The sequence below is a fragment of the Ziziphus jujuba genome, chromosome 9, assembly GCF_031755915.1.
Source record: "Ziziphus jujuba cultivar Dongzao chromosome 9, ASM3175591v1".
NCBI lineage: Eukaryota > Viridiplantae > Streptophyta > Magnoliopsida > Rosales > Rhamnaceae > Ziziphus > Ziziphus jujuba.
In genome coordinates, this window is record NC_083387.1 from 5,785,127 (window position 1) to 5,812,970 (window position 27,844).

A 27,844-nucleotide genomic window follows, 5' to 3' on the forward strand; every position below is an offset into this window, starting at 1 on the left:
AGTGAAAGAAAGGAGGAATGCTAAAACTTGCTCATAATTTGAAATTCTAGACTAGATCTATTTCATTCAGTCATGGAACTGTAAATATACAATCACAAATTAAAAACACTATCAATTAAAACTTTAATTTTTTTTTTTTTGGACATACTAAAAATAAAAATTATAAAGTAGGTGTATATAATCGTTCAATGTAGCATAATAAATATTATCAATCATAAACTACCTAATGTTATTATTATTTTCTTTATACAAAAAATAAAAATAAAAATAAAAAAACATGGATTCGGGACCCAGACTCAACCTCGTCTAAACCGAACCTGAATTCTTGACAGTACCATCCTCGTCATTATAAACATAAGCCAAACCTCCATGGCTGGTCAGGTCCATTCCCGCCGTTTCTTCTTCGTGCGAAATCCTCAGCAAACCCAGCCTCTTCAAAACCATAAACACCGTCCCCATCGTCACACTCACCCACCCAACGATCACCAATATCTGAACCACGTGCGCCGCCAGGAGCTTCCCTCCACCTCCCACGAACAATCCGTACGGTCGGTCAGGTACTCCCGGATAAACCTCGTTGACGTACTCTCTCTTCGCGAACAGCGCCGTGAAAATTATCCCCCACGTGCCGCAACCGCCGTGGAGCTGCGCCGCCTCTAACGGATCGTCGTAACGGAATTTCTCCGCCAGTTTGTTGCAGCCGATTAAAACCCAAGCCGCCACGAATCCACATACGATCGCGGCCCACGGGTCGACAACGGAGCACCCGGAAGTTATTGCAGCGAACCCGCCCAGCAAACCGTTGCAAACGTCGGTCACGTTCCAGTGGCCGGCAAGCAATCGCTTTCCGAAGAGAGTGGTTAGAGCGGCTGTGCAGCCGGCTAAAGTCGTCGTCACGGCGGTTCGGCCCACGGCGCTCCATTGACCGTAGTAAGACCCGCTTTGACCGTATACTTTGGCGATTGTTAAAAACGAACCCGGGTTGAACCCGTACCATCCGAACCATAACAAAAACGTGCCTAATACTACTAATGTCCCGCTATGTCCTCGCAATGCAACGGACCGACCTTGGTGATCGAACCGGCCGATACGCGGACCTTCGATTAACGCTCCCCATAACCCGGCAACGCCTCCTACCAAGTGGACGACTCCGGATCCAGCGAAATCGATGACTCCGGATCCGAATAAAAGGTTATCGGATCGACCTGGGCTGGCCCAACCGTCACCGGACCAGAACCAATGGGCCACAATGGGGTAAACAAAGCCCGTTAAGAATAGCGAGTAAACCAAATAGGCAACGAACTGAGTCCGTTCGGCTATGGAGCCGCTTGTGATTCCAGCCGCTGCAATAGCAAAAGCCCATTGGTAGAGAAAGAAACCGTAGTCGAAAGAAGGAGAAGGAAACGGACTGAGGCCGAAGAAATGGTGGCCGATGAAACCGTTGGAAGGAGATCCAAAAGCCAGTGCGAAGCCGAAGACGTAGTAGAAAATGCCACCAGTCGCGGCGTCGAGGACGTTGGTGAGCATGATGTTCATGGTGTTCTTGGCGCGGACGGAGCCGGCGCAGAGCATGGCAAAGCCGAGCTGCATGGCGAAGACTAAGTAAGCCGAGAAGAGGAGGTAGGTGCTGTTGACGGCGTAATCGGTGTCGGATATTTTGTACGTGACGGCGTCAAAGCGGCGGCAGAGGTAGTCGGCGGCTGCAGTGGCGTTGGGGTTTGAACCGAAGAGTGGAATGAGATCGGCGGCAGAGCACGTGAGTGATGCCATGTTGAAAGCGCGATGAGCACGTGAGAGACTTTCAGGTGGTGGTGGTGGTGGTGAGGATTCATTTATTTGGTTTAATTTATATAGGGAAAGGAGGAAAAGAATCTTTGAGAGATTCTTTAGTTTCGGTTTCCGGAAGTTGAGGGTACGCTTGTGAAATCGTTGATCAGCATAGGGAGTGAGAGAAATTCGAGGAGATTTTTAAGGTGGATTTGTTAGATGTAAGCTTTTCAAATTTTTTTTTTTTTGGTTTATTTATTTATTTTTTTTTTTTGGTGAACAGCTAGCTTTTTTGATTGTTTTGTATGCATTTTACTAGAGTTTAGATAATAGTTAATCTGTTACCAACTGATGTAAACATAATTATCGTCCATATATATCAAAAAAAAAAATAATAAATAAAATACTATATATATGATATATATATATATATATATAAAGAAATGAAAACCAACGAAAACGTAAGAGAGATAATAATAAAAATTATTGTTTGGAAGTTCTTTTCTCAATGTTATTCATTTTGATATGTTTGACTAATAGATTTTAAATGTAGACTGGAAAGGCTGAGACCAAAATTTTGGAGTGATTCAATATATAAGACATAAGATTCATGTCTTTTTTTCCTTTTTCTTTTTGTTGTTGGTCAATGACAAATAAGATCCATGTCAAAACTACAAAACAGGTAAAAATTTGCCCACATTACCATTTCTTGAATTTTTTTTCTTTCATCTAGAGGGAAATTACACGGGCAGGAGATATAACAGAATAAGAAAAGGATTTGAAATACAATTTGAGTAAATAATTAAAGAGATAAAAAGGAATTGATCAAGATGCGCTCCAACGATGTTTTTGTTGAAGATTCCCTAAGGGAGTTATAATTGAGAAGAGATTTAAGACCGGAAATGGACATTAATTAATATGTTCATGCAAAATGGATTTGCTTGAGGCAGTTCCAAGAAATGTAGGAATGATTACTTCCCATAACCTCAATATTTGAAACTAATAACTCTGTGTCTATCCCCAAGCACATGCTTGAACCAAATCAATATTTTTCTTCAAATAGCTGTAAAATTTGAATTATTATTTAATTACCATAAATAGTTTTTCAAGCTTGTTTTTCAATGCAAAGCCTTCTTTTTACGAACACTTCAAGGCCAGCTGTGCGTATTGAATGATTCGAGTAGTGCAAACACAATTGTCACATTCCCTTTTTCATTATTTATTATTTTTTTATTTAAAAAAAAAAAAAAAAAAAAAAAAAGCGATGTAAATTTAAAATCACGATTATCGTACCCAACTTGTAGTTAGCTAAAGAAACCTCCATTCCGTTATTCAATGTTCGTTCATTCGTGGGCATTGTAGTTTAACGCTAATTTTAAATGATCACTCTATTGATGGACAAGTTAAATAATAGCTTATTTTTATTTTTATTTTTTAGTTTAAATGACCCAGATAAAAAACTACTAATAATTTCTAAAGTTAGTCCAAATCAAAGCGAAGACGAAGTAAAATCTTTCGCACAAATCGAACTTTAAATATAACCATCCAATCTCCATTCAACTCCGAAGTTACAAGTGTTAAATTAAAAAGGAAAAAACCTACCCATTTTAAAGCCGTTTATAATGATTGGAATTATGATAGTAAAATCCCACCAGTTTACAATTCAAAACTAGAATATTAGGACCATGTACATAATATATGTTTTATGCCCATCATTTAGCATCTGGATAACAACGATAGTGCGGCAAAAACATTCAAACCATAAACAACCTTAACAAAGCAAACACTGAAGATCGTTTTACTAATTGTACAAACTAGTTTTAGCAAAAGCCATCTTTCGGTAAAACGGCCATTACTCATCAGCACAGCTACCAATCCATGTTATTTTCACTTCACTATCATTGGGAAAGCAAGAGAAAGCGAAGAAAAGTTCCATTTCTTGAGAAACCCACAGTAAGCCTCCATAGAGAATTTTCACGCGTCCATTGAGAGAACACACCTGAGGCATCCCCCTTCATGCATCAGATCAAATGCCTTGTTGATCTCCGCAAGAGTCAAATTGTGGGTAATGTATTCATCGACCTTGATTTCCTGCAATACACAGATAAAAGATAATTTCGTATGCTCTCTGAGTTGGGAAGGAATTGAAATGTTGAATATTTCTTAAAAGTCTCTACCTTCTTCAAGTATTTGTCTACAAGCCAAGGCACCTGCGAACGGCTCTTAAATCCCCCAAAGGCTGTTCCTTTCCAGACACGACCAGTCACCAGCTGAAAAGGACGAGTTGAAATCTCTTGGCCAGACGCTGCTACGCCCACTATAACTGATGTTCCCCAGCCCTGAGAATTTTGTTGAGCAAATCAGATACTTCTGTTTGTTTACTATTTAAATTATCACATACAAGTAGTACTCACCTTGTGGCAACACTCCAGAGCAGCCCTCATCACTGAAACATTTCCAATGCACTCAAAACTATAGTCAACACCACCATCTGTGAGATCAACTAGGACCTGTTGAATCGGTTTCTCGTGGTCCTTTGGATTCACAAATTCAGTAACACCAAAATTCTTTGCTGCATGTCGGAGATTGCTACAAAGATCAGTCTATAAATATTCATAAAAAAATCTCTTACTAAATTAAAAATACCAGTTGCAAGATGGGCAGATGGCAACATGCACAAGTAAACTTTAACTCTTCCTCTAAAACATTCAATCAATGTTAATAAGACATGGAGTTATAATCCACCATAATAAAGTAACGCCACAAAATCAGTCAGCAGTTGCAAATAAACAACATAAAAAGATAATTGCTAGAAACTGTAAGCAAAAGAATTTTCCAGAACATTCCTGAACCAGATTTTTTTTTTCTTTCTTTTTTTTTTTTTTTTCCCTAGCCCCTCTTGCACAGAGGATTTCCCAATTGAAAATCTACAAGAAATGGAAAATATACAGTAGATGAAAATAAATCACATGAATCGTTAGAACTTTATAGTGAACTTGTTGCTTTTCCAGATGCCAGAAATGAATAACCAAAACTGAAGAATGAATGTACAGAAACTGTACCTATTTCAAATTTCTTGCTGTCAATATCTATGCCAATTATTCGTGAAGCACCAGCTGCTTTTGCACCCTCAGCGACCTGTCACGTTATAATAAAATTGATCAACTCAACAGCTCAGATCTCGGTGCATGAACATAACTAAAAGGTCCTATTAGAAACTTACAGCAAGACCAACAGTCCCAAGGCCAAATATGGCCACGATTGACCCCGGCTCTACTTTTGCTGTGTTCCAAACAGCTCCAAGACCTGAAAGATGACATACATACTTTGTGAACAACTAAGGTGGAAGATATGGTTTATACTATTTTACATATACAAGAAACAGAATTGCCAATAACTACTACAACTGTAACAAGCATGCAATTCCTCCATACATTCACAATCCATGCCATCCAAAGTAAATAACTTAGTTAAGGGGAAAAGATATGAGTTTTTATTGTACATATACCATTACAAGTTTTCCACTATGAAATCAGCTAGGAAAAAGGAAGTCAACCAACAAAAATATTGAATTGGCATTGTTACTGAGCAAATGTAGTATCAAAATACAACATAAAAACCATGGTATGACCAAAAGGCCAAGAAAAACAACAACTGGTCTACAAATAGTGTAAACGAATTCCTTACCAGTGGGAACACCACATCCAAGAAGGCATACTTTATCCAAAGGAGCTTTTGGGTCTATCTTTGCAACACTAACATCATGAACAACTGTGTACTGGCTAAATGTTGAAGTTCCCATGAAATGATAGATAGGTTTTCCATTTATAGAGAAACGGCTGGTGCGATCATTCAGCATGACTCCTACTCCAGTGGCAGCACGAACTTTTCCACAGAGATTTGTCTTCCCTGATTTGCAGAACTTGCATTCTCCGCATTCTGCCTGGTAACAAGGGATGACATGGTCACCAGGCTTAACATCGGTCACACCTTCACCAACACTTTCTACGATCCTGTAGCACATCAAAAAGTAACCTCTCTCAGCATCAAACATATGACGGAAAATATCATATAAAGACATACGTAAATGTAGCTTATTTACCCTGCAGCTTCATGACCAAGAATAGATGGGAAAAGACCTTCTGGATCCTGGAAGAAACATGAAGGGAATCCGGATTACAATTCATGAAGTACAAACAGCTTCAAAAAAAAAAAAAAAAAAAACATACATATGCCTAATAAGCATTTGGTAAGCAAAGAATTATCATCCCCTAAACATAAAATCCATTAGACCACCTCTACATCCTCATAGAATAATTAAACAGCTCTAGCATATTCCATATATGGAGTAGCACACGAAAGAACAAATTCATAACTTAAAAAGCTATTATCCGCACCTCCACAAAACAAACAGTGCAGATACCATAAACAAAAGTACTTTTCCACATGAACAGTTGAAAAGCAACAAACAGTTAATCCCTTCTAGAATTTTCCTGACAAATGCAGATGAATCTTCGCAGAATATACTAAGCAATTAGAAAAACATGAAGAAATAAAAAATTTAAAGAAAAAAAAAACACAGGAGAGAGAGAGAGAGATGAAATTTACGAAATCATTACCTTGCCACCCCAAGTATAAGCATCGGTATGGCAGAGAGCAGCGAAAAGAATCTTGACCCGAACCTCGCCGGCCTGCGGCGGAGCCACCTGTACGTCTTCTATGACCAAGGGCTTGTTGGGTTCCCAGGCCACCGCCGCTTCGCATTTCCGATTCAATCGAAACAGGTTGCATTTCCAACCATTTTTAGGATCAAATAGACCCAAAAACACAAACACAAAAACAGAAGAAGGTCATAGCGAGAGAGAGAGAAAAAGAGAGAGAAATTTACATACCTTTGCAGGTGATAACTTGACCTTGAGTAGCCATGGATGATTCTGAAACCACAGAAATACTGAGAGACTGAGAGAGAGAGGAAGAAGTAGATGTAGGGATGCGATTTAAACCGCAGAGAACGATGTGTGTACTGCTGAGAGTGGACCCACAGAAATGGCTGTGAATGTTTCGCAGCGATACTGTTTGATTTTTTTTTGGACTATATCACCGACCCGGACCCGGATTCTTGTATTTTTATTTTTATTTTTATTCCAGCTGGTTCGGATTTTATTATTCTATTTTAATTGAGGTATCTACTAAAAAAAATAAAAATAAAAAGTTCATATGTAAGATCAAATCATTTTTTTTTTTTTAAAAAAGAAGAAAAATAGTATAAAGAAACTATAGATCCAGGAATCAACCCGATCGTCATTGTCTTTACAATAAAACTTGATTAAGGATTTTGACACCGCACCAAAGATTGAGCTTTGGTTTTTTATCATATTTAATGTTGTTTGGTACGATAAATTAATTACTAGTCATTTGTCTATCTTTTGAAGACATTTTTTTTTTTTTCCCTCCTTTCTATACTCTTAAAAATAAAATTTTCTTCAACGGACACTAACTTATATGTCAAAATTATTTAAACCCTCCCTCACCAATGCTTTAATCTGACCAAGATTATGATAAAATACACTTAACAAATTAACATAAGGTAATTGCAGTAAGGCCAACTGCTTGATTATCAATAAAAAAAAAATTAAAAATTAAACAAAAAAAAAGAGTAAGAACCATCCAAATTCAAATAAAATATAAAATCAAATCTCCCATGTGGCATCATAGACCGAACTCGGTCACTATAGCTCCTGTAGCCGGTAGATCAAAATTTGTTTAAAAAACAAAAAATATAAAAGAAAAAGAAAAAAAGTAGGGAAAATTTCCATCGTGACCCATTTCTAGAAAAATTATGGGGGAAAAAAAAGAAAAAAGAATGATTATTAACAGAACAGATTCTGTTCCTACCGCATGTCAATTTTGGTACAGGAAAAACCACTGTTACAGCTGGATTATTTGCTGAGTTTTAAGCCGGTGAATAGGCTGGTAAATAGGACTCTAAAATCAACTGAGTTGGGGAAGGTGATGTGATCTGAACAATTAAATATGTGTACTTCCATTGCCGGTCCTCTTGGTCTTTGTACATCTCTGAGAAAACTTTCCCAGCTCCATGTGGACCCCGAATATGAAAATTAACCTATACTCCAAAATACAACATAGAGAGACACAAATGAACCTTCGATACAATATTTATTGATAAATTTTATCTACGAATTCCAATTTTGAGCAAAAAGAAAGGAGAAGTTGCAACATTAGCAACAGCCAAATAATGAGAGGTCATTAAGATCATGCCAAAATTTTCATGGGATGTGTCAATTGGTTTAAACCATTAAAAAGGAATTGACATAATAGAATTGTGTTTCGAATATGATGTTGAAGCTTGCTTATCAATAATCAAGCCAAGTAAGTTTTCTAAGGAATTACCTCTACATGCTCTACACCCTCTTCATCTGTCCATACCCTATTGGGAATGCGTTGACGAGCAGCACGATTTCTAGTTTCTTGGCCATAACCTGTAATAGGGTGTCCGATTCTCACCCTAACCTAAAATATTACACACATAAAAATTATGTAAGTCCATGGCAATATCACCATGAATACCCCACTCAAGCACACACACAGAGAGAGAGAGAGAGAGAGAGAGAGGAGGATATCAGAGGTCCCATATTAGCACTACCTACTAAGATAATTAAACAAATGTCAACTGAAACAGTATGCATCCAACTAAGTTACAGCTAAAAACACGAGTAGATGCTATATATGCATTTCTGGCTTAAACCCCTAGGCTTGTCACAAGGAGTAAATAAAAAAAAATAAAAATAAAAATGTTGGATCCAACACTCTTTTGCTTCAACCACTTAAGGTACTTGTGCATCCAATTACAGATGCTCAAAATACATCACAAGTACACATTTTTATTGATCCCTCTAAGAAGGGTTCAGATGACCAAGGCCATCAACTCCAAGACCAGGTAGCAAGTTCAATGTAGGATGAGTAAAAGAAATAGCAATTTACTAACCTCAGCATCATCTTGGATCCTTTTTAGAGCTTTTCCAAAGATCTTGTACCTATGCAGAACATGATTTCAAATTAGAGAGATACTGGAAAAATGCAAAACTTCTACTATAATGACCTAAAATCATACTAGATGATTTTACTACTAAGAGATTTGACTCTTTACTCTTTTGGTTCAAATATAAGCTCCTTGAAAACAGCATATCCTGCAGCAACAGCAATTCCGAGGCCCAAAAGTATGATAAGAGAGTAAGAAGCCCCCTCTGCAAATGTAACTGGCTTCTCTGGGATATTATATGTGGGAGCATCAAAGGGATCCTCAACGGTAGATACTTCCTTTTTATTCTGTCAAAAAGAAGTAAGGGACAAATCAGGATCCTTCACAAAATTAAATTAACCATAATCATGAAAAGATTATCAAATGCACTAATCATACAGGTTGAATGCTGCAGAGTGTTAATTTGATGTGGTTAAAAATATAAGTCTAATGTTCAATTAACATTTTTCATTCAGAAAATGTTTAAATTGCTTATACAAAGACGGATTTTCTGTCCAATAATTAAGTCTTACTGGAAGTATTTACGTCTATATTATCCTAAGGAACCATGAAAAGGAAAAAACCTCATAAAAAAATTAAAATTAGATGAATAGGTTTCTGTTCATTCTGTGATATTAAAAATATACGTCTTTAATTTAATACCCAATATGCGGTATCCTTGCAATAAGTGACTATATCAAGTACATTGATAAATGGATTATCTGAATGCTGTTTGCCATAGTTTAAGGGGAAATGCAAACAAGTTCAATTCATACTCTAGTTTAAGGGGAAATGCAAACAAGTTCAATTCATACTCTAACCTCAGTTTCATTTTGTCCTGGTTGCTTTGATGCTTGTGATGACATGGCTCTAGCATAGACAGAAATCACAGGACTTGCACCATAGTTCTTCATGAGTTGTGAAGGTGGCCAAGAACGGACCATACCTCCAGCATAAGGCCTTCTAAAAAGGACTCCTGCCATAATTATTCACAAACAATTAACTACAAAGAACAAATTAGCAGAAAAACAAAATATCACAAACAACCAAATAGTTCAGATAAAGAACTCTAACACAATCATCTCCCAATTGTTATATGCATAAAATGGCAATCAAAAAACTGCAAATAAAAATTGATCCATGAGAAAGAAGTATCACACAGAGGGCAAGTTATTACTCTTATAACCCAGTGAGGTACTGGTAGGAAAAACGAAACTACTTAGCTTCCTGTCCATCAATACAGTTCATAAATTGACTATGAGACCAAAAATTTATAGTCTATATATAGCCAGACTTATGTCTCCCAACAAACCTATACATACCAACAATCTAAATTACATAATTTTTTAACAAAATAAACAGACTATCTTCTTGCACAGACACAAAGGAAAGATAGTTTTAATACTAATCCACAATAAAACAAAAAACATTAACATGAATTCAGGTAGCAGTCACTAACCATTAGCTCTAAGTATGCCCTGCAAGATCAAATCATGATGAAAACAATTAGTCTGGCGGTGTGTAATGCAAAAGTACAGTAGCAATAAACAACAATGATCTCACCTTAATGATATGATTTGTGTTTGCATGATATTGCATTCCAAAACGTGGTTCCAACGCTGCCAGCAACTGCGTCACATTAGATAGCAACTTCATCTCGAATACAACCATTGTATACATAAAGCTATACTCTTTAAGAAAAAATAAAACATGCAAATGCTAGTAAAGCAAGCCAGAGAGCATATTGAAACTTCCAGAAAACGATGAGCAACAGAAGCAAACTGTTCACCTTATCAGGCTTGACTTGAGCTGAATGGTAAGACCGGCACTCCAACCACCTCAGTCTTGGCAAGATCCTCACAACATCTACCTGCTTCTTCCTCCATAGCTCCAGTGCACATTTGCATGACCCTAAAACCACCCAAACCATCACTCAAATCCCACAGAAATTAATAAGACTAAAAACAATAAAATGAATTTACATTACCAGAAAACATTACCTTTCCTTTCGTTCCTTTTTCCTATTCCATTTTTTTATTTTTTTTTTAATTTTAGCTTAACAATCAAAGCTATTACCACTGCAAATCAATCAAAAGCCTTACATAGCAAACTCTTATATCAATAGCTTGTTTAGATTCTGTTTTGTAACCGAGAAAAATGCAGAAGAAAAAAGTAACTTTCAAACTTTGAGTTAAAGAATTTGGATTAGTTTGTATCCAAGCAAACTATAGCCACTACCCAGATCACCAAATACCAAGTTCAGTCTAAACAAACAAACAAACAAACAAAAGAAAGAAAGATATTCAGCGTTTCTAATGTTTCCGATTTTCCCAAAGTTTCTCGAGCATCAAACAGAATATTTCGAAATGCTTGCTTACCCATCCTCGCCCAGTTCAGCGGTTGTACTATGCTCTGGCTAGTTCCCTCGTAATCGTATGTGCCCTAACTTTGCCAACGACTCTCGGGTCTGAACGAGACTCGTTGCCTTGTCGTTCAATCCCCGAAAACCCTGACCGGAGCTCCGATTATCTATCATGGCAATACGGGTCGGTGAACATGCTTTGGATTGGGTTTACATTGTCTCTTACCAAAATTTGGGCCACTGTTGTAGGGATTTGGGTTCTGTTACAGTTTTGATGGGCCTGATAGAGGTGGGAAGCTACGTGGTTTCTTTGACAAACCCAAGACTTGTCTGTTTGGGCTGAATTCACTCTGTTCGTTACCAAAACTGCATAGTTCTATATACCCCACTTACAAGGGTAACAAATTATTTTTTTCTTTGATTTTTTCCACATATTTTTGTTTTATTCCTTTTTTTTTTTTTTTCCTTCCAGAAAATAAACAGACCACAAGCTACACAGGATGGGATGGTCATTTTTGGCTAGCACTTCTGTAGCGATCCTTTGATAAAATTTTTCACATGTTACATAAATTCAACAACCAATCATCACGCAAAAAGAAAAATTGAAATGCATGAATTTCTACAAATGCAAATAGGCCTTATTCAATTATTATTACCACATTTTAAAAAATTTAGCTTTCTAAAGCATTTTTTATGGATGGAGAGAGGCCCTAGAACAAAAGAGAAAATTACATGGGACAAAGTCTTTTATTCATTCAAACTGCACACTTTCTTTATTCAATGGACCCCTTTATCTGAAAGGACCATTGCTTACAAGCTAAGTCAATGTTCTTCTTTAAAAGAATCTCCCATAATTCACTAAAAATAAATAAATAAGAAAAAATAGAGTATCCCATATGAGTGCCCGAATTTACTACCTTCACAGTTGTATAAAACATGGAGACATGGAACTAGAGTAGGCTGTGTAAAACCAGAATTACCTTGCTGAAATGGCATTTCCATATAAACCAACGAAGGCAGCAAATGTCACATTAAACCACAGTATTCAAACCTCCATTTGACCAACCAACCAAAAACAAAACAAAAACAAAAGGAAAAGTTGTAAGTACACAATCAAAACTAAATTGTGCATTCCAATTTTTAATGGTAAATTATCAAAATTATCCAATACCCATTTTTCTTTATATTTTGCTGAATTTTTTCCACATTTTTTTCCCAACGTATCAATCAATCGCGGGGACTGATTAATCCTATAATCCAACTTCATTTTTTTATAATTACTATTATTATTATTTTTCCAAGAATACCATGAAGATCATGGAACATCCAGTATGGTCCATAGCACATGAACTGGTCCTCCAATTAGAGTGGATAATTGAGGGGCCCTAAAATAATATAATTTTTAAATCTACAGCTCTCCTTATCGGGAAAAAGAATGTCTTCTCGGTTTAAATGCAATAGCTACTGACCCATCACCAGCTTCAAAAAATTTGCCTTCTCTGAATTCTTTTGCTTACGTGCACACAAACTGTTCCATTTTATTTTATTATTTTATTTAATTTGTTACTTTGCTGCACAAGCACAAAAAGAGCCAACAGCTCTTTACCAAAAAGAAAAAATAAAATAAAAAAAGTTATTCAACTTATAGAAAACTCTAGTACCAAAATGCCCTTACTCAGCACGTGTTGGAAGAAGACTGGTGGTTGCAGCAACACTTTGTTAAAGGCCCGAATATGACAATTCACGGTCAAGGCTCCAAATTTGTCTTTTTCTTTATTTTATATTTTGTGGTTTATATATTTTTATTGCCAAAAACCCAAAAAGTGTATGTGTATGTAGGAGGTATCAGTTTGATGTGTCAAAAGAGAAGAATGGTTGTGCAGACAAGAGACATGGTTTTAAAAAGTGATGGGGATGAGATGTGGACACGTTGTTACATACATTCAATGATATACTTTCCATCTATCACCCATCCTTTTTTTGACATTTACAATTCAGAGAGCTAAGCCTCTCTAGCCTCTCTAGCCCTTACATCGCCTATTCTTCTACTCCATATGTAATTCCATCTTTTTCCATCATTGGCCAGTAATAATGTATACCTTGAAACACACCAGTTTTGCTGTTCCAACTGTAATTGTAGTTTGTACCAAACATGTTTTATTTAGATTTTATTGATAATGTTATAGATGGACATAATTATATGTAATTTATAATTTTGGTATGCATTTTTTCCCATCAAAGATTATGATTCCTAAAAATTGGGATAGCCTAGCTACCAACTTCATAGCCTTGGAGATCCAATGCAGGACAACAACAAGGAACAGAGAAGCTACCCAAAGCCAATCTGCCATTTGGGGACAATAAATACCCTATGCAATTGCCTCTCCAAGAGTCAAAATACATATCTAAAGTACGAAGAAAGCGAATCCATGTTCAGAATTTGAGGGTCATAAAGCATTTTACCGTGTATGTCGAAGAGGGCAGGACACCGCACTTATATATATATATATATATATTAAATTTTTTAACAAATATTAAAAACAATAAACACAATGTTTGTACAATGTTAGACACACAACGTCATAGTTGCATATTGTGAATTTTACAAAATAATTACTCTATAAGTTTAATTATTATTGATAAAATTGTACAACAAATTCTAAATTGTTTAATGCAAAGTTAGATATCAACATATTTACCAAAAACAAAAGTTAGATATCAACATGCAAAACGAAGTTGATTTGACTGGTAAATAAACATATTTATTTTTCAGTATAAATGGTAATAAAACGTAAAAAGTAAAAGCTATCCAATGGAATATATAGTACATCATTTATGATATCAAAGAGATCAACCAAACTATCAAAAACAAGCTGAGTTGATTGATTAAGAACCGTAGGATTTGATTACTAAATTTGGATTTTGGACCACTACTTTTCAAAACTGGTTAAAAACAAACGGTTTAACCCCCTTTTTTTTTTTTTTTTTTTTTTAAATCTCATAGCCAACTGTGTCAAGGACATACAACGCCCCTTAAAAACAGTACCGTGTGTCCACGCGTGTGAAATAATGTGTAAGCAAAAGAGGGCTTAAATTTTTGTGGGGTCCATATTTGGGCATGCATTGGAATAACCAAATTACTAGCTACGCAGCTACGGATAGCTGAAACCCGTGGGGACCCACATGACAGCCACGCTGCTTACACAGCTACAATGTTACGGACACCTGTTACACGCGCTTCGAAACTGCGAAGCCCAAACATTCTTCAAAAAATAAAAATAAAAAACAAGAATGTTAATAAAATAGTAAAAATAAAAAAGATTTCGAAAATATTGAAAAATAACAGATTTTTTGGGTTGCAAACCTCGGACTTCGAGATTATGGTTCGCTTTCTTTCTCCGTCTCCTAAATAAATAGGATTCTCTGTCGATTCTGGCACGCTCTCCTGTCCTATGAACCACTTCTCTTCCCTCTCTATCTCTGTTGACCACAGCGCGTCTCACGCGCTTTTTTTTTTTTCTGCGGGTTAATTTATTGTTTTCGAGTCTTGACCCGTTTTTATTTGGAGGAGCTTACGGGTTCAAAAGATAGTATTTAAAGCCCCAGTATTAAATCGTTATTTTTCCGAATAACATTTAAGCAAGTTAATATAATTTCAATTATATTTTACATTAAGAACTTAGTAACTGTAAAATTAATTTTTATTAGTATAAAAGATAAAAAAAAAAAATCAAATTTGAATAATCAAAGTGTATATTCATTTCAAAGTTTTGTATTTATCTATTTAAAATTCAGTTATTAATGGTTTCAAGTTCGTAAAGGTAGACCATCAACATCTTATATTTTTCTATCTCAAATATGGCAGGTTCCAATTTTTATGAAAATAGTTCAGTAGTAAAGTTATAAATTTTTCCTACAAAAATAGATAGTTGGAATCATCTTTATTCAATTTTAAGGGGCACTAATTTTTTTCAATAAAATGTATGTAAATGGAATCATCTTATTCCAATTTAAAGAAAAAGGAAAAAAAAAAAAAAAAAGAAGCAAGTGAGCTACTAGTTGTAATGGATTAAAGAATTGTGTTTATGAATGCAACTACTAGTAAAGAAAAAAAGTAGTGATATCGTTTTCATGTTTAATGAAGACCATCAATAGATTACCTTATTTGTATGGGGGTTGGTATCAGAAAGTGAATTGAGTTTAGGAAGACTTCAATCGGGTCATTCCCATAGAAAGAGTAGAGAAAATTATGAGACATCCAAGTACCCGACCCGACCCAAAAATCATCCCCGTTGACCTTGTACTAAATACAAAATAATATAAATAAACCCCATTTCATTACTGTTTATGTGGTCTATACATGGTAGGTTAACGTTGAAGAACATTGTGGGTCCCACTATATCCACTCTGTCAAGTTCTATTAGAGCAAGGCGATTGGTGCGTTTGAGCAACGCGCCGAGAAAACGATGTGGGTAAATTGACCGTCTTCGTAGTCTTACCAACTGAAAATCCAAGTAATGCATATCTGTGTGGGAATAACTCTGCTGCACGCTCTTCCTGCCTAAGCAGCAGTTGTTTTCAGTTTTTCTTATCGAGCCTCACAAATTGTCCCCCCATTGCCTTCTTCTTTCTCTCTTCTTCTCTGTATCTCCGTCTTTTCTCTGTTTCTCCTCGTCTTTTCCGTGTTCTTCATTTTTCTTTTTTTTTCTTTTTTCTTTTTTTTTTCCCTTTCTTTGAAAGACTGTAAAGAAACCAGACAGCCATGAACAACATCTACAGCAAAGAAAAGCTAGTGGTGGAGGTGATTGCAGCTCACAATCTCATGCCAAAAGACGGTGAAGGCTCATCTTCTTCATTTGTGGAGGTTGAGTTTGAAAACCAGAGGCTGAGAACCCAAGTGAAATACAAAGACTTGAACCCTGTTTGGAACGAAAAGCTCGTCTTCCATGTCAAAGACGTTGCTGATCTTCCTTACAGAACCATAGATATCAACGTCTTCAACGAAAGGAGATCGAGCAATAGCAGAAATTTTCTTGGTAAAGTCAGAGTCTCTGGTTCTAGCATTGCAAAAGAAGGTGAAGAGGTTGTTCAACTTCACACACTTGATAAAAGGAGCTTGTTTTCTCATATCAGAGGCGAGATAAGCCTGAAGCTTTATCTTTCAACCAGAGAGGAGGTTAAAGAAATGGGTGGTAATGGAACAGTGGTGAATTCTGTTTCCACTTCCTCTACTGGGTTTTCGAAGAAGAGTAAGAAAATGCAGGGACCGAGCTCTGTTATGATGGCTCAGCAGCAACTGATACAGGAAAATAAGCCAACACAGCAGGGTCAGAGCCTTTCAAAGCCTGTTGAGCCTAACCCTGGAGAAATCAAGCCCGTTGTTATCACAACCGGACCGGGTCCAGTTATTCCCGGTACCGGAGGAGGTGCCGGAAACTTAGGGACCGGAGGCGGAGGCGGAGGAGGAGGAGCGGGTGGGGTGAATGTGTACCCAAATGGGTCTACTGAGTTTTCGCTCAAAGAGACTCATCCTCAACTCGGTGGAGAAGCTTTGCAGAAAGACAAAACCAGCTCAACCTATGATCTTGTAGAGCAAATGCAGTATCTTTATGTTAGGGTTGTGAAAGCCAGGGAAATCTCTATTTTTGGTGGTGGAGAGTTGGTGGCTGAAGTGAAACTTGGGAACTACAGGGGAATCACGAAGAGGGCTAGTCTTAGTAACGTTGAGTGGCACCAAGTTTTTGCCTTTTCTAAGGATTGTATACAGTCATCAATGGTGGAAATATTTGTGAAGGAGGGCAACAAAGATGACTTCCTCGGGCGCGTTTGGTTCGATTTGAGTGAGGTTCCGAGAAGGGTTCCACCGGATAGTCAATTAGCACCACAGTGGTATAGAATGGAGGATAAGAAAGGTGACAAGACAAAAACAGGGGAGGTAATGATATCTATTTGGTTCGGCACTCAAGCCGACGAAGCTTTCGCTGAAGCTTGGCATTCTAAAGCTGCGAATGTGCATTTTGATGGTCTTTCCTCGATTAAATCCAAGGTATATTTATCTCCAAAGCTTTGGTATCTAAGACTTTGTGTCATTGAAGCTCAAGATATCCTTCCTGGTGAAAAAGGAACCACGTTGATGAGATTTCCCGAGCTTTCTGTAAAAGCCCAAATGGGAAACCAGTTTTTAAGGACGAGAATTTCGCCTGCAAGTCCGAACCGGAGTCTCTCCAATCCATATTGGAACGAAGAAATGATGTTTGTGGTTGCAGAACCATTCGAAGATTACTTGTTGATTTCGGTGGAGGATCGTCTTGGACCCGGAAGAGATGAGGTTGTTGGCAGGGTGGTTCTTCCAGTGACAGCACTCGAAAAGCGAAACGATGAAAAGCTTGTTACTTCAAGGTGGTTTAACCTCGACAACCATTTCAGCAATGCAGCAGATTCGAAAATGGTGACCAGATTTGGGTCTAGGATTCATCTTCGTGTTTCATTGGATGGTGGTTACCATGTTCTAGACGAAGCAACTATGTATAGCAGCGATGTTAGGCCTACTGAGAAGCAACTTTGGAAACCCCACATTGGTGTTCTTGAAATGGGAATTTTGGGAGCCACAGGGCTTATGCCTGTGAAGATCAAGGAAGGGAAAGGAGGATCAGCTGATGCCTATTGTGTTGCCAAGTATGGACAGAAATGGGTGCGAACCAGAACCGTGGTTGATAGCTTGTCACCCAAATGGAACGAGCAGTACACCTGGGAAGTGTTTGATCCTTGCACTGTTATTACAGTTGGGGTGTTTGATAATTCCCGCATCGACAAGAACATTTCGAACAACAATGCAGCTCGTGATGCTCGAATCGGGAAGGTTCGAATTCGATTGTCGACACTTCAAACGGATAGAGTTTATACTCACTCTTATCCTCTGCTTATGTTGCACACATCTGGGGTTAAGAAAATGGGGGAGCTTCATTTGGCAGTCCGGTTCTCATGTGCCAATGTGGCCAACATGCTGCATATGTACACAATGCCTTTGCTTCCGAAGATGCATTTTGTGCATCCTTTGAGTGTGAACCAATTGGAGGGTTTGAGGTACCAAGCAATGAATGTGGTAGCCTCTCGGCTTAGTCGTGCTGAACCGCCACTCGGCCGAGAGGTGGTGGAGTATATGCTTGATCATGACTCACATATGTGGAGCATGAGAAGAAGCAAAGCCAACTTTTTTAGGCTAATGAATGTTCTTTCAGGCTTCATTGCTATGGGGCGTTGGGTCGAGGCAATGCGGAATTGGCACAAACCAGTGTACTCAACCTTGTTCCTGTTTATATTCCTCGTGCTAGTCCTAGTTCCGGAACTCATAATCCCTACCATATTGTTCTACATGGCTTGTCTGGGACTTTGGCGATACAGGGTTCGACCACGCCAGCCATCCCATATGGATATCAGGCTGTCTCATGCAGAAAGTGTTTACCCCGATGAACTGGATGAGGAATTCGATTCGTTCCCGACAAGCCGGAGCGCAGATGTAGTAAGGATGAGGTATGATCGGCTGAGGAGCGTGGCGGGAAGGATTCAAACCGTTGTTGGTGATATGGCTACACAAGGTGAACGTTTCCAAGCGCTGCTAAGCTGGAGAGACCCAAGGGCAACTTTCTTGTTTGTGATATTTTGCTTCATTGCTGCTTTTGGTCTCTATGCAGTGCCAATTAGAATTGTGGTTGCTTTGTGGGGGGTTTATGTGCTAAGGCCACCAAGGTTCAGGAGCAAGTTGCCTTCTAAGGCGTTGAGTTTCTTCAGGAGGCTGCCCTCAAGAGCAGATAGCTTGTTGTAAACAAATGAATTAGCTTGACTTTTTATAGTTTAGAATTTCATAGGGAACTACAAGGTGGGACCTTTTGTCTTGTTTTGTTTGGTTGGATATTGTCTCCCCTGCAGTCGTGTTGATGTTTTGTCTAAGAGAACTATTTATGTTATGCATATTCATGAAGCAATTTATGTATCTAGTACTGTTATTACTGATTTTAACTTTTTGTGTGGTGTCCATTAGCTTGTTAGCTTGATGCTCATTATAACTCCGAGGGTTGAGACAGAGAAACATGTCAGAACCCACAATTAATTTGTTTTCATAAACATTTTCCCTTTTTTTTTTTTATTTAAGAAATTTTTTTTAAGTACATGGTTAAACAAGAGATGAGACTTGTGACTTTGATACTGGTGGTGACACCAATTCTTTATTCCTTTCACCATCGGCTATCGATGATTCCATTCCAATTGTTGATAATGAGGAGGATTGGTGCAAATAGCTACAACTTAGAAAAGGAGGAAAAATAAATATATAAATTTAAGAAATGAGTCAAAGAAGCAATTAAAGAAGGTTAGAAGGCAAAAAAAAAAAAAAAAAAAAAAAAAAAAAAAAAAAAACAGGAAGAAGAAAGTAGAAAGGGCAGTAGAAATGAGGTTTGCACTGATCTGACTTCTACCTGGAATAATGATAAGTAATTGTAAGAAACAAGCTTTTTCTTTTTGTTATTTTCAAAATTTCATCAAAATGAATTAACAGATAAAAAAAACATCCTTGTTAAAGTTTGAATAATTTAAAATACCATAAAGAACTGCTCCAATAAATGCATCACCAGCACCAGTTGTATCAAGGAGCTCTAAAGGTGGTATTTTCTCAGCCGTTCCAACAATCAACCTCCCATGGACTGTCCCAAATTTGTTGGCTCTTAGTTTTGCTACTGACTGTACAGATTCAATGAAAAATAATATTGTGAAAGTATTCACTCTTATTCATATATGACTAATAGCAATTGCAGAGTACCACTTTAACCTACATAGACAATGCAAAACAGAAAGAACGTCTGGGTTTCAATAAAGCAACTTACCGATGGGACAAATGTTGGGAAGGTTATGCTATCATCTGTTTTCTGCATCAGCAACTCTAATAAGCTGTCTATATCAATTTCTTCTGTTGGAAGATCCTCTGCCAGAAACAGAGTTTAATGAAAATCTGTCCATTTTTTTGAAGACTTTAAAGAAAACAGAATACATGCAGTAATTCAGAGCAACAACTAAGGCACCCTATGAAAGAATACTGTATTTTTCCACAATAAAAGAGTTCGAACTATTCACTAACCATTTACACTTCTTTCAAGCATTATGCATCCTTCTTCACCTAGAGTCACAACTACAAATTTGATATTTGGCAATCTCAAAAGCATGGAAACAAGTGCACTTGGAATAGATGGTGCTTCAGTCCATGCCTATCAAAAGAGCATACATAAACAGTAAAATTGGCTACTTTTCTTGTTATGAGCTAAAATACTGCAGAGAAATATAGCTAATCAAACATTGTCCACAAAACGGCTCATTTGAAGAATTGGAAAAAGAAAAAGAAAGAAATTGATCATATAGTATGAACTGACTGGAAAAATATATAATAATTAAGACAATGCTTCATATAAATTTGATATCTGTACTTATTGAAAATTGGTTGATGAGAAAAATTCACTAGTCACAACTCACAAGTTCCTCATTATTAAATCAGGTACCTGTGGAAATTTTGTTGAGCACACAACATAATCAGCCAATTTTAGAAGATCACCCAACTGTTCGCTTTTGTAATCTGCATCAACTAAAATGGGTATGTTTCTGCAAGAAGCCTGCATCAGAAGAATCCAATTGACACTGTTTTATTCAAGCAAGTTAACAATAATTTGACTTGAAAAACTAAAGGAAGCAGGAGGAGGGGGAAAAGAAAGCAGAGCGGATGCAATTATAACACATGGTGCTTTAAAATTTGCAAAAATATAGCATCAAACATATGAATGACAATTGAACACGTAAAAAACTTGGTGCTAAGCGCTAATGTAACACTGTTCATACTGTGCACTTAGCTTCATCCAACTTCAAGAATTTATTTATTTCAATGTGTTTGTATGAGTGCATGTACCACATGTAAGATTATAACCACAAGTTAATGGGACATGCAATTATAAGGGTCCAAAAAACATGATATACTACCTCCTGTGCTACAAGCAAGGCAGTTTCAATAAACCGTACATCAGAATATACAATTCTTGCTCCATCAAGGGCAGATAATAAACTTGATCGGGAAAGGTCATCAGGTATCATGGGAGGATATCCAGGGGTGAGAATTCCAGTACGAGTTTTCCTGAAATTGCCACTAAGATCAATCATCTGGGATCTAAAATTTCCACACAGCCTTTTTACATACTTAAGTACTTAAAACATAATAAGTTCTATTCGATTTTTATAATCGGAGACAAACCAGTATTCACATATATTAAACCAGTTCTAAACCATAAAAAACATACATTAATGCATTTAATCAAGAAATTTTCTTCGGTGTAATCCTTAAACTCACTTATACCATATTATCATAAGATCCTCTTTAACTCCAATAATGTGTTAGTATATGCAATTTCAAACCATGAATCAAGTCTGTACTTGACATTGTCAACATAGGCAGCTCAAAAACCAAGGTGAATTAGAGTGTATATTTTGTGTGTGAATAAGCAAAAGCACTCACGTTTGCTCATCAACAATGACATAAGTAAATGGTGAGGAGCCGCCCTTGGAAACCTGATAGTAAGACAGATTAATACAAAATATATCTCAGGTGCAGCAAAATGCTTCTTGTTATATGAAATTTACAATTGATAAATTATAGGTTTTCATATCATAAATGAAGCAAACAAGTTTGTGTTACATGCAAATTTTAATCTAGAATCAACAACCGGAAAAGATTACAGAACTACAATAAACCAACAGATCAGAGACTATATACCACCATAAATGAAGTATCTACCCCGTCAGCCTGGAGCTCCTCCAGTATACTCTTTCCTTGTAAATCATCGGCAACCTATATTTACGGCGCATATGCACATCACAAATACTATTAAGGAAGAGAAAAAGCTAACAACTTTGAACCTAAATTGCTAGTCACCAAAATGAAAGACCTTGGAAATGAGCCTTGCATTTAAGCCCAATCGAGATGCACAAGTTAACGCATTGGCCGCACTTCCACCTCCTTGAACCTTTTATAAAACACATCTCAGTTGCAACGTGGTAGTCTATTACAAGCTATAAAATTGCTAACAAAATTCAAAGCTAAAATGGGTCATTCTTGGATTGTTTTACTTAATTGGGAATTTGACCAACTACGTATTAGATGTAATACGTCCTGCAAAATGACAGTTGCCAATGCTGTTACTTCCCAATTCCTAGCTACCAAGTGAACCAGATTTTCAAGGAAACTATTATGTACCTTAGAACTGGTGCTTGTTAATTTTTCATCAGGCTTGGGATAAGCAGCCACTGTCGCCAAGAAATCCACCGAAGCACTACCAACACCCACCTGCTCTAACATACAGCTTTAAGCTCAGTCGCTTCCAGATAAATAGTAACATGAAAAGCTCCAGTTTACAGCTTATACTGCCCTTTAATCACAGAGAGAGAGAGAGAGAGAGAGAGAGAGAGAGAGAACGCACCACGATGCGGTTTTCTGGAAGAGGAGGAAGCGAATCCGACGATATTTTGGACCTGGAAAATTTCCACAATGAAATATTTAAGATTAAAAAAAAATAAAAAAATGAAAGAAATAGAAGAAGCTGTTTGAATGAGCTGTGAAGGCTGAGTGAAAGCAAAAGGTCAAAAGAAGAAGCTGAGTGAAAGCTTTAAAAACACAGAATTTTTAGAAGAATGGCATTTGGAATTTGTATGCCACACCATACCAGGGCAACATGTCTCTACAGTGCAAAGAGACGAGAAAATGTGTAGATTTGGATCTTTAATCTTCTGCTTGGCAAGTCCTAAACTTGTTTATCGTGGTCTTTCTAATTTCTAAGTGGTATGCTATTTGTTTTTTAATAAAAATAAAAATAAAAAAGCAAGTAATCCTCCTCGTGCGTTGAGTTTCTTCAAGAGCATATATAGATAGCTTGGTGTAGACGCATGAATTGGTGGTTGACCTGATTTCCATACAAGGAATTTGATGATTGATACTTTCATCATCGTCATTACTTTTTAACCTTTCGTAGCATTTTTCATCTAAAAGATCAACATCTTGGTAATTTAATTGGCTACATGGGAAAGATTTTACTTTTCCATATTAAACTTTTAATTAAAAAAAAAAAAAAACTCAAATACAACAGATTAGCAATGACCACACCAACAGCAAATCTACCACTCAAACTCTTTATGTTTAAGCATGGTATATAATGTCCAGTACTGTTAGATATCACAATGTTAATCCATGCCGAGACAGCGTTATAGCCTAATGAGAAAGCTACATTATTGGCACAAAAAAAGAGAAAGCTACTAATTTCTTTGAAATTGAATTCCCTCCTCCCCATATCACAAAAAAAAATAAAAATTAAAAAATTAAAAAAAAATCACAATACTAATAAAACAAACAGCCGTGTTTTTCTCTACAAGAGACGTAAAAATGGACGAGACCACAAAACATTTACAAAAACCTGCATAACAAATTTGGGCAATGAAAGAGCAAATAAGGTATTGTCTCTACAAAATCAACTAAAAGATGATACCAAACATGGATCCGTGCTATGCGGGTGAGTAAAAAGGAAAAGTTTTTAAATACATGGTTAGAGAAAAGATACGATTTTGTGACTTCTTTTCTCTACTAATGACACCATAAGTTCACATTTTCACATCAAAATGTTGATCAAAATATGAGCGCGGCTACTATGTCAATTTCCCTTCTCTACAAGGTATGTGTGATGAAAGAGGTGTATATTGTTGCATGAATTCACATGGTTTCCCATTTGAGTTCCAAATGAGGTACCACCTCTCCCAAACCATCAACTTAAAAATGATGCCAGCCGTGGATCAGTACGATATGGAAGTCCACTTCGAGCTCCCAAACCTCTACAGCAACCAGCAACCTGCAACCAGTGTCACATAAAAATGAAAAATAAAAAGTGCCACAAACATGTTAAATGCAATTGTAATTTGGAAAGTAGTGGTAATAACTGAACCTACCACTTGAGCAGCAAACGGCAACATTTTCTCAGCTGGCATGTTGGTGCAAATAGCTGCAATTTAGAAATAAAAAGAGCAAGAATGAATAAATAAAATTTAATTAATGGCAGCTTAGTTGGACAAAGTCAAAACAGGGCAAAAAGAAAAGAAAGAAAGGACAGGAGAAATGGAGTTCGTACAGATCTCACATCCTCTAACCTGGAACAAATTATTATCATTATTTTTTTGTTGACTTTTTTAAATTGTATCGAAACAAATTAACCAAGAAAAGTAGAAAAACATCATTGCTGTTTAATACTGTCAAAGGTGCATTTCATCGGTTAATATCAACAAAAAATCATATTAGCTAGAAGAAATGACTAGCCTGTGCCAATAAACAAATGGGAATAAAAGGATAGAAGTTGCAAAACTGCACAAAGAGTGGGAGAGAGTACAAAAGAATGCATTAAGGTTTGAATTCAATATACCATAAAGAACCAGTTGTGTCAAGGAGTTCTGAAGGTGGTATCTTCTCTGCTGTTCCAACAATCAACCTCCCATTCACCGTCCCCAACTTGTTCGCTCCTAGTTTTGCTACTTGCTGAAAAGATTCAATGAAAAATAACATTGCATAATTAACTCTTATTCCTATCTAACCAACAATTTCAGAGTACTACTTGACCTGCACAAATGGAAAGAATATCTGGTTCTGGTTCTGTAAAAGCAAATTACCGAAGAGACAAATGTTGGGATGGTCATGTTATCATCCTTTCTCTGCTTTAACAACTCTAATAAGCTGTCTACATTAGCTTCTTCTATCTGAGGATCTTCTGCCAGGAACAAAGTTTAATGAAAACCAGTAATTTTTTTTTTCAAGAGACAGTAAAACAGAATATGTTTTTATAATTCAAAGCCGCATTTAAGACATCCTACGCTTGAACGATGTGTTCTTCCAAAAGTAATAAAAGTGGGAATTATTCACTAAGAAATACATTTCAATTTTAATATCTGAAGTCATGAAAACAGCAACAACAACAACAACAACAAAAAGAAAGACAAAAAATTGATTGATGAGAAAAATTTACCAGTCACAAGTTCCTGTTAAGAACCTGTGGAAATTTTGCCGAGCACACGACATAATCAGCCAATTTCAGAAGATCATCCAACCTTTCGCTTTCCTTTTCAGCATCAATTAAAATAGGTATATTTCTGCGAGCAGCCTGTAGCAGAAGAATCCAATTGACACTGCTTTATTTCAGAAAGTTCATAATAATTTTACTTTAATAAGTTAAGGAAGCAAGAGGGGAAAAAAGGCAGACTGCATTTAAACGCATTTCTAAGACAAGGCAGTTTTAACATTTATGCTACGCACCAGCACAACACTGTCCATCAAGTCAAGGATTCTATGTGGAAGAAAGATGTATATTACCTCCTGTGCAACAGCTAAGGCAGTTTGTTGAAACCGTAAATCAAAATAGACAATTCTGGCTCCATCGAGAGCAGATAATAAACTTGTTCTGGAAAGGTCATCAGGTATCATGGGAGGATATCCAGGGGTGAGAATACCAGTACGAGTTTTTCTGAAATTGACATTAAGATTAATTAACTCAGAACTAAAACTTCCACACAGCCTCATTACAAAGTACTTAAAGCACAATAAGTTTCTTTGAGTTTTTCATAATTGGAGAAGAATCAGTACTCACATGTACTAGATCAGTTCTAAACCATAAATGACATACATTGACACATTTTAATAAAGAAATTCTGTTCAGTATATGCCATTTAAATTCTTAAGTCTGTACTTTTACATTGTTAGCGTAGCATCTGAAAAACAAAAGTGAGAGAGAGTGCGGATTTGTATGTGCATAAACAAAGCCACTCACGTTTTTTCATCAACAATGATATAGGTAAATGGTGATATACCACCCTTGGAAACCTGAAAGAAGACAGATCGATTCAAAAAAAAATCTAAATGAAGGAGATGACAACATATCATAGTGCAGCAACATGCTTGTTGTTAAACGAAAATTGCAGTTGATAATTTATGGTCTACATATATCTGCGTGCATGCAAATTTGACAACATAGCATCCACAATAAGATAGTTAAGAGACCATATATATATACTATATATATATATATAGTTATAGAATTATAATAAATGAATGAAAAATATACCACGATAAACGAAGTATCTACCCCGTCAGCTTGGAGCTCGTCCAGTGTACTTTTGCCTTGTGAATCATCAGCAACCTATCATTTTATTTACAGTCATGAACAGAAAATGTCTATTAAGAAACAAAAAAATAAAATAAAAAATAAAAATATTCAAACAACATAGAAGTTAAAATAAAATGCTAGCTAAGCTAGTTGTCAAAATGAAAAGACATTGGAAATGAGCCTTGCATTTAAGCCCAGTCGAGATGCACATGTTAAAGCATTACCCGCATTTCCACCTCCTTCAACCTATTTTTGTCAAACAAACAACCAGTTGCAGAGCCCCGAAGCAGCTATAATATGTAAATTTCTAACAAAGTTGAAAGCTAAATGGCCATTCCTGGATCTTTTAATTAAGCAAAATGGCAATATTACATTCAAATTTCTACCTTCTAAGTCAACCTGGGGGGATAGTTGACTCTTTTTGTTCTCCACAGAAAGGAAGCAGATATTCCAGGAGAGTGCCTTGGAACTGGTGCTTCTAATCTTGTCGTCAGGCTTCGGATAAGCAGCCACTGTCGCCAAGAAATCCACTGAAACACTACCAAAACCCACATGCTCATAACATACACATATTAGTTCCCACTACTCAATCATATATATATATATATATATATATAGAGAGAGAGAGAGAGAGAGAGAGAACACACAACAACTCTGTTTTCTTGGAGAGGAGGTAACGAATCGGACGATATTTTGGCCCTGGAAATTTGTTAAGCGAGATGATTGAAATATATATATATGGAAAGATTTTATATAGAAAATGAGAAGTAAAATAAATAAAAAAATAAGAAAAAAGAAGATGAATTAGAATTGGAAAGTAAAATTATTGTATATATGAGAGGGAAAGACCAGTTTGAATAAGCTGCAATGGCCAAGGGAGAGAAGCCCTGACGACTACAACGAAATGAAAAAGTCAAAGCACAAGAAATACAAGGAGCTGATGATGAATTTTGGAAGCTACTGCTGCTTGATGAATTTTGAAGACCGGTAATCTTGGGAATTATTGTATACCAGCTCATCGTCTCCATCTTTTTTCTGCCAGAGCCAGAGAAAACATAAAAAAGAGTGGAGATTCGAAAACAATGCCTCAAGGATCTATTATAGGATCTTTATTTATCTGCTAAGCAAGCAAGTCCTCAAGTTCGAAATTTGTTTATAGTTGAAAGTTGGAAGTTAGATGTTGATATTGATATTTTTTAATTTGCAAAAACAAGTTGTAACGATTACTCCTCTTCTGCATTTCAGTTTCTTCATAGACAAGGGTCGCAGTCCATAACATGTAGCTTGGTGTAGACGCATGAATTGAATGAATGCATGATTCCATAGAAAGAGAGAAGAATTTGATGCTAGTTTTTATTTATAACCTTCTGCTTTTAACCTTTTCTGAAGAAAAAAATCCCTATTGTTAATTTGGTCCGCATTGCGCTTTTCTTTTTAAATTTATGTCAAAACTTAAGTGTA

At 36.6% G+C, this 27,844-nt stretch overlaps 6 protein-coding genes across 11 annotated transcripts; 1 reads left to right on the plus strand and 5 right to left on the minus strand.

Moving 5' to 3' along the window:
• Window positions 1-89: 89 nt before the first annotated feature.
• Window positions 90-2,133, minus strand: LOC107426471 (ammonium transporter 1 member 2). The gene has a single exon (XM_048480363.2). It carries the CDS (start codon window positions 1,768-1,770, stop codon window positions 307-309), a length of 1,464 nt encoding a protein of 487 aa, XP_048336320.1. The 5' UTR covers window positions 1,771-2,133; the 3' UTR covers window positions 90-306.
• A 1,239-nt stretch (window positions 2,134-3,372) lies between these two features.
• Window positions 3,373-6,822, minus strand: LOC107426469 (alcohol dehydrogenase class-3). The gene is made up of 9 exons (XM_016036666.3): window positions 6,660-6,822; window positions 6,387-6,523; window positions 5,870-5,916; window positions 5,455-5,780; window positions 4,991-5,073; window positions 4,830-4,905; window positions 4,182-4,339; window positions 3,945-4,106; window positions 3,373-3,858 (listed from the first exon to the last, which is right to left on the minus strand). Exons 1-9 carry the CDS (start codon window positions 6,691-6,693, stop codon window positions 3,742-3,744), a joined length of 1,140 nt encoding a protein of 379 aa, XP_015892152.1. The 5' UTR covers window positions 6,694-6,822; the 3' UTR covers window positions 3,373-3,741.
• Window positions 6,823-7,421: 599 nt separating this feature from the next.
• On the minus strand, window positions 7,422-11,343 carry LOC107426453 (probable mitochondrial import inner membrane translocase subunit TIM21). The gene is made up of 9 exons (XM_016036645.4): window positions 11,185-11,343; window positions 10,596-10,717; window positions 10,370-10,435; window positions 10,266-10,284; window positions 9,628-9,782; window positions 8,936-9,114; window positions 8,774-8,822; window positions 8,179-8,298; window positions 7,422-7,891 (listed from the first exon to the last, which is right to left on the minus strand). The coding sequence occupies exons 1-9, from the start codon at window positions 11,186-11,188 to the stop codon at window positions 7,721-7,723; spliced, it is 885 nt and encodes a 294-aa protein (XP_015892131.3). The 5' UTR covers window positions 11,189-11,343; the 3' UTR covers window positions 7,422-7,720.
• A 4,290-nt stretch (window positions 11,344-15,633) lies between these two features.
• LOC107426466 (multiple C2 domain and transmembrane region protein 10) lies at window positions 15,634-19,184 on the plus strand. The gene has a single exon (XM_016036663.4). It carries the CDS (start codon window positions 15,931-15,933, stop codon window positions 18,988-18,990), a length of 3,060 nt encoding a protein of 1,019 aa, XP_015892149.2. The 5' UTR covers window positions 15,634-15,930; the 3' UTR covers window positions 18,991-19,184.
• A 210-nt stretch (window positions 19,185-19,394) lies between these two features.
• On the minus strand, window positions 19,395-23,316 carry LOC107426447 (uncharacterized). Of its 5 annotated transcripts, none has more exons than XM_060820120.1 (12): window positions 22,916-23,316; window positions 22,673-22,724; window positions 22,450-22,539; window positions 22,142-22,219; window positions 21,970-22,044; window positions 21,712-21,764; window positions 21,183-21,333; window positions 20,711-20,821; window positions 20,296-20,422; window positions 20,045-20,142; window positions 19,763-19,901; window positions 19,395-19,468 (listed from the first exon to the last, which is right to left on the minus strand). In XM_060820120.1, the coding sequence occupies exons 1-12, from the start codon at window positions 22,924-22,926 to the stop codon at window positions 19,410-19,412; spliced, it is 1,044 nt and encodes a 347-aa protein (XP_060676103.1). In that variant the 5' UTR covers window positions 22,927-23,316; the 3' UTR covers window positions 19,395-19,409. The 5 variants fall into 5 exon arrangements, 3 of the variants coding, with proteins under 3 accessions (XP_060676103.1, XP_060676104.1, XP_060676105.1); XR_009640748.1 differs by having other exon boundaries at window positions 19,450-19,468; window positions 19,763-19,864; XR_009640747.1 differs by lacking the exon at window positions 19,395-19,468 and adding an exon at window positions 19,556-19,639 and having other exon boundaries at window positions 19,763-19,864.
• A 319-nt stretch (window positions 23,317-23,635) lies between these two features.
• LOC125424367 (uncharacterized) lies at window positions 23,636-27,701 on the minus strand. Of its 2 annotated transcripts, none has more exons than XM_048481583.2 (10): window positions 26,770-27,701; window positions 26,608-26,629; window positions 26,342-26,416; window positions 26,048-26,100; window positions 25,594-25,744; window positions 25,274-25,384; window positions 24,897-24,991; window positions 24,653-24,765; window positions 24,186-24,238; window positions 23,636-24,088 (listed from the first exon to the last, which is right to left on the minus strand). In XM_048481583.2, exons 2-7 carry the CDS (start codon window positions 26,611-26,613, stop codon window positions 24,980-24,982), a joined length of 408 nt encoding a protein of 135 aa, XP_048337540.2. In that variant the 5' UTR covers window positions 26,614-26,629; window positions 26,770-27,701; the 3' UTR covers window positions 23,636-24,088; window positions 24,186-24,238; window positions 24,653-24,765; window positions 24,897-24,979. The 2 variants fall into 2 exon arrangements, with proteins under 2 accessions (XP_048337540.2, XP_048337539.2); XM_048481582.2 differs by having other exon boundaries at window positions 24,897-24,994.
• Between the last annotated feature and the right edge of the window lie 143 nt (window positions 27,702-27,844).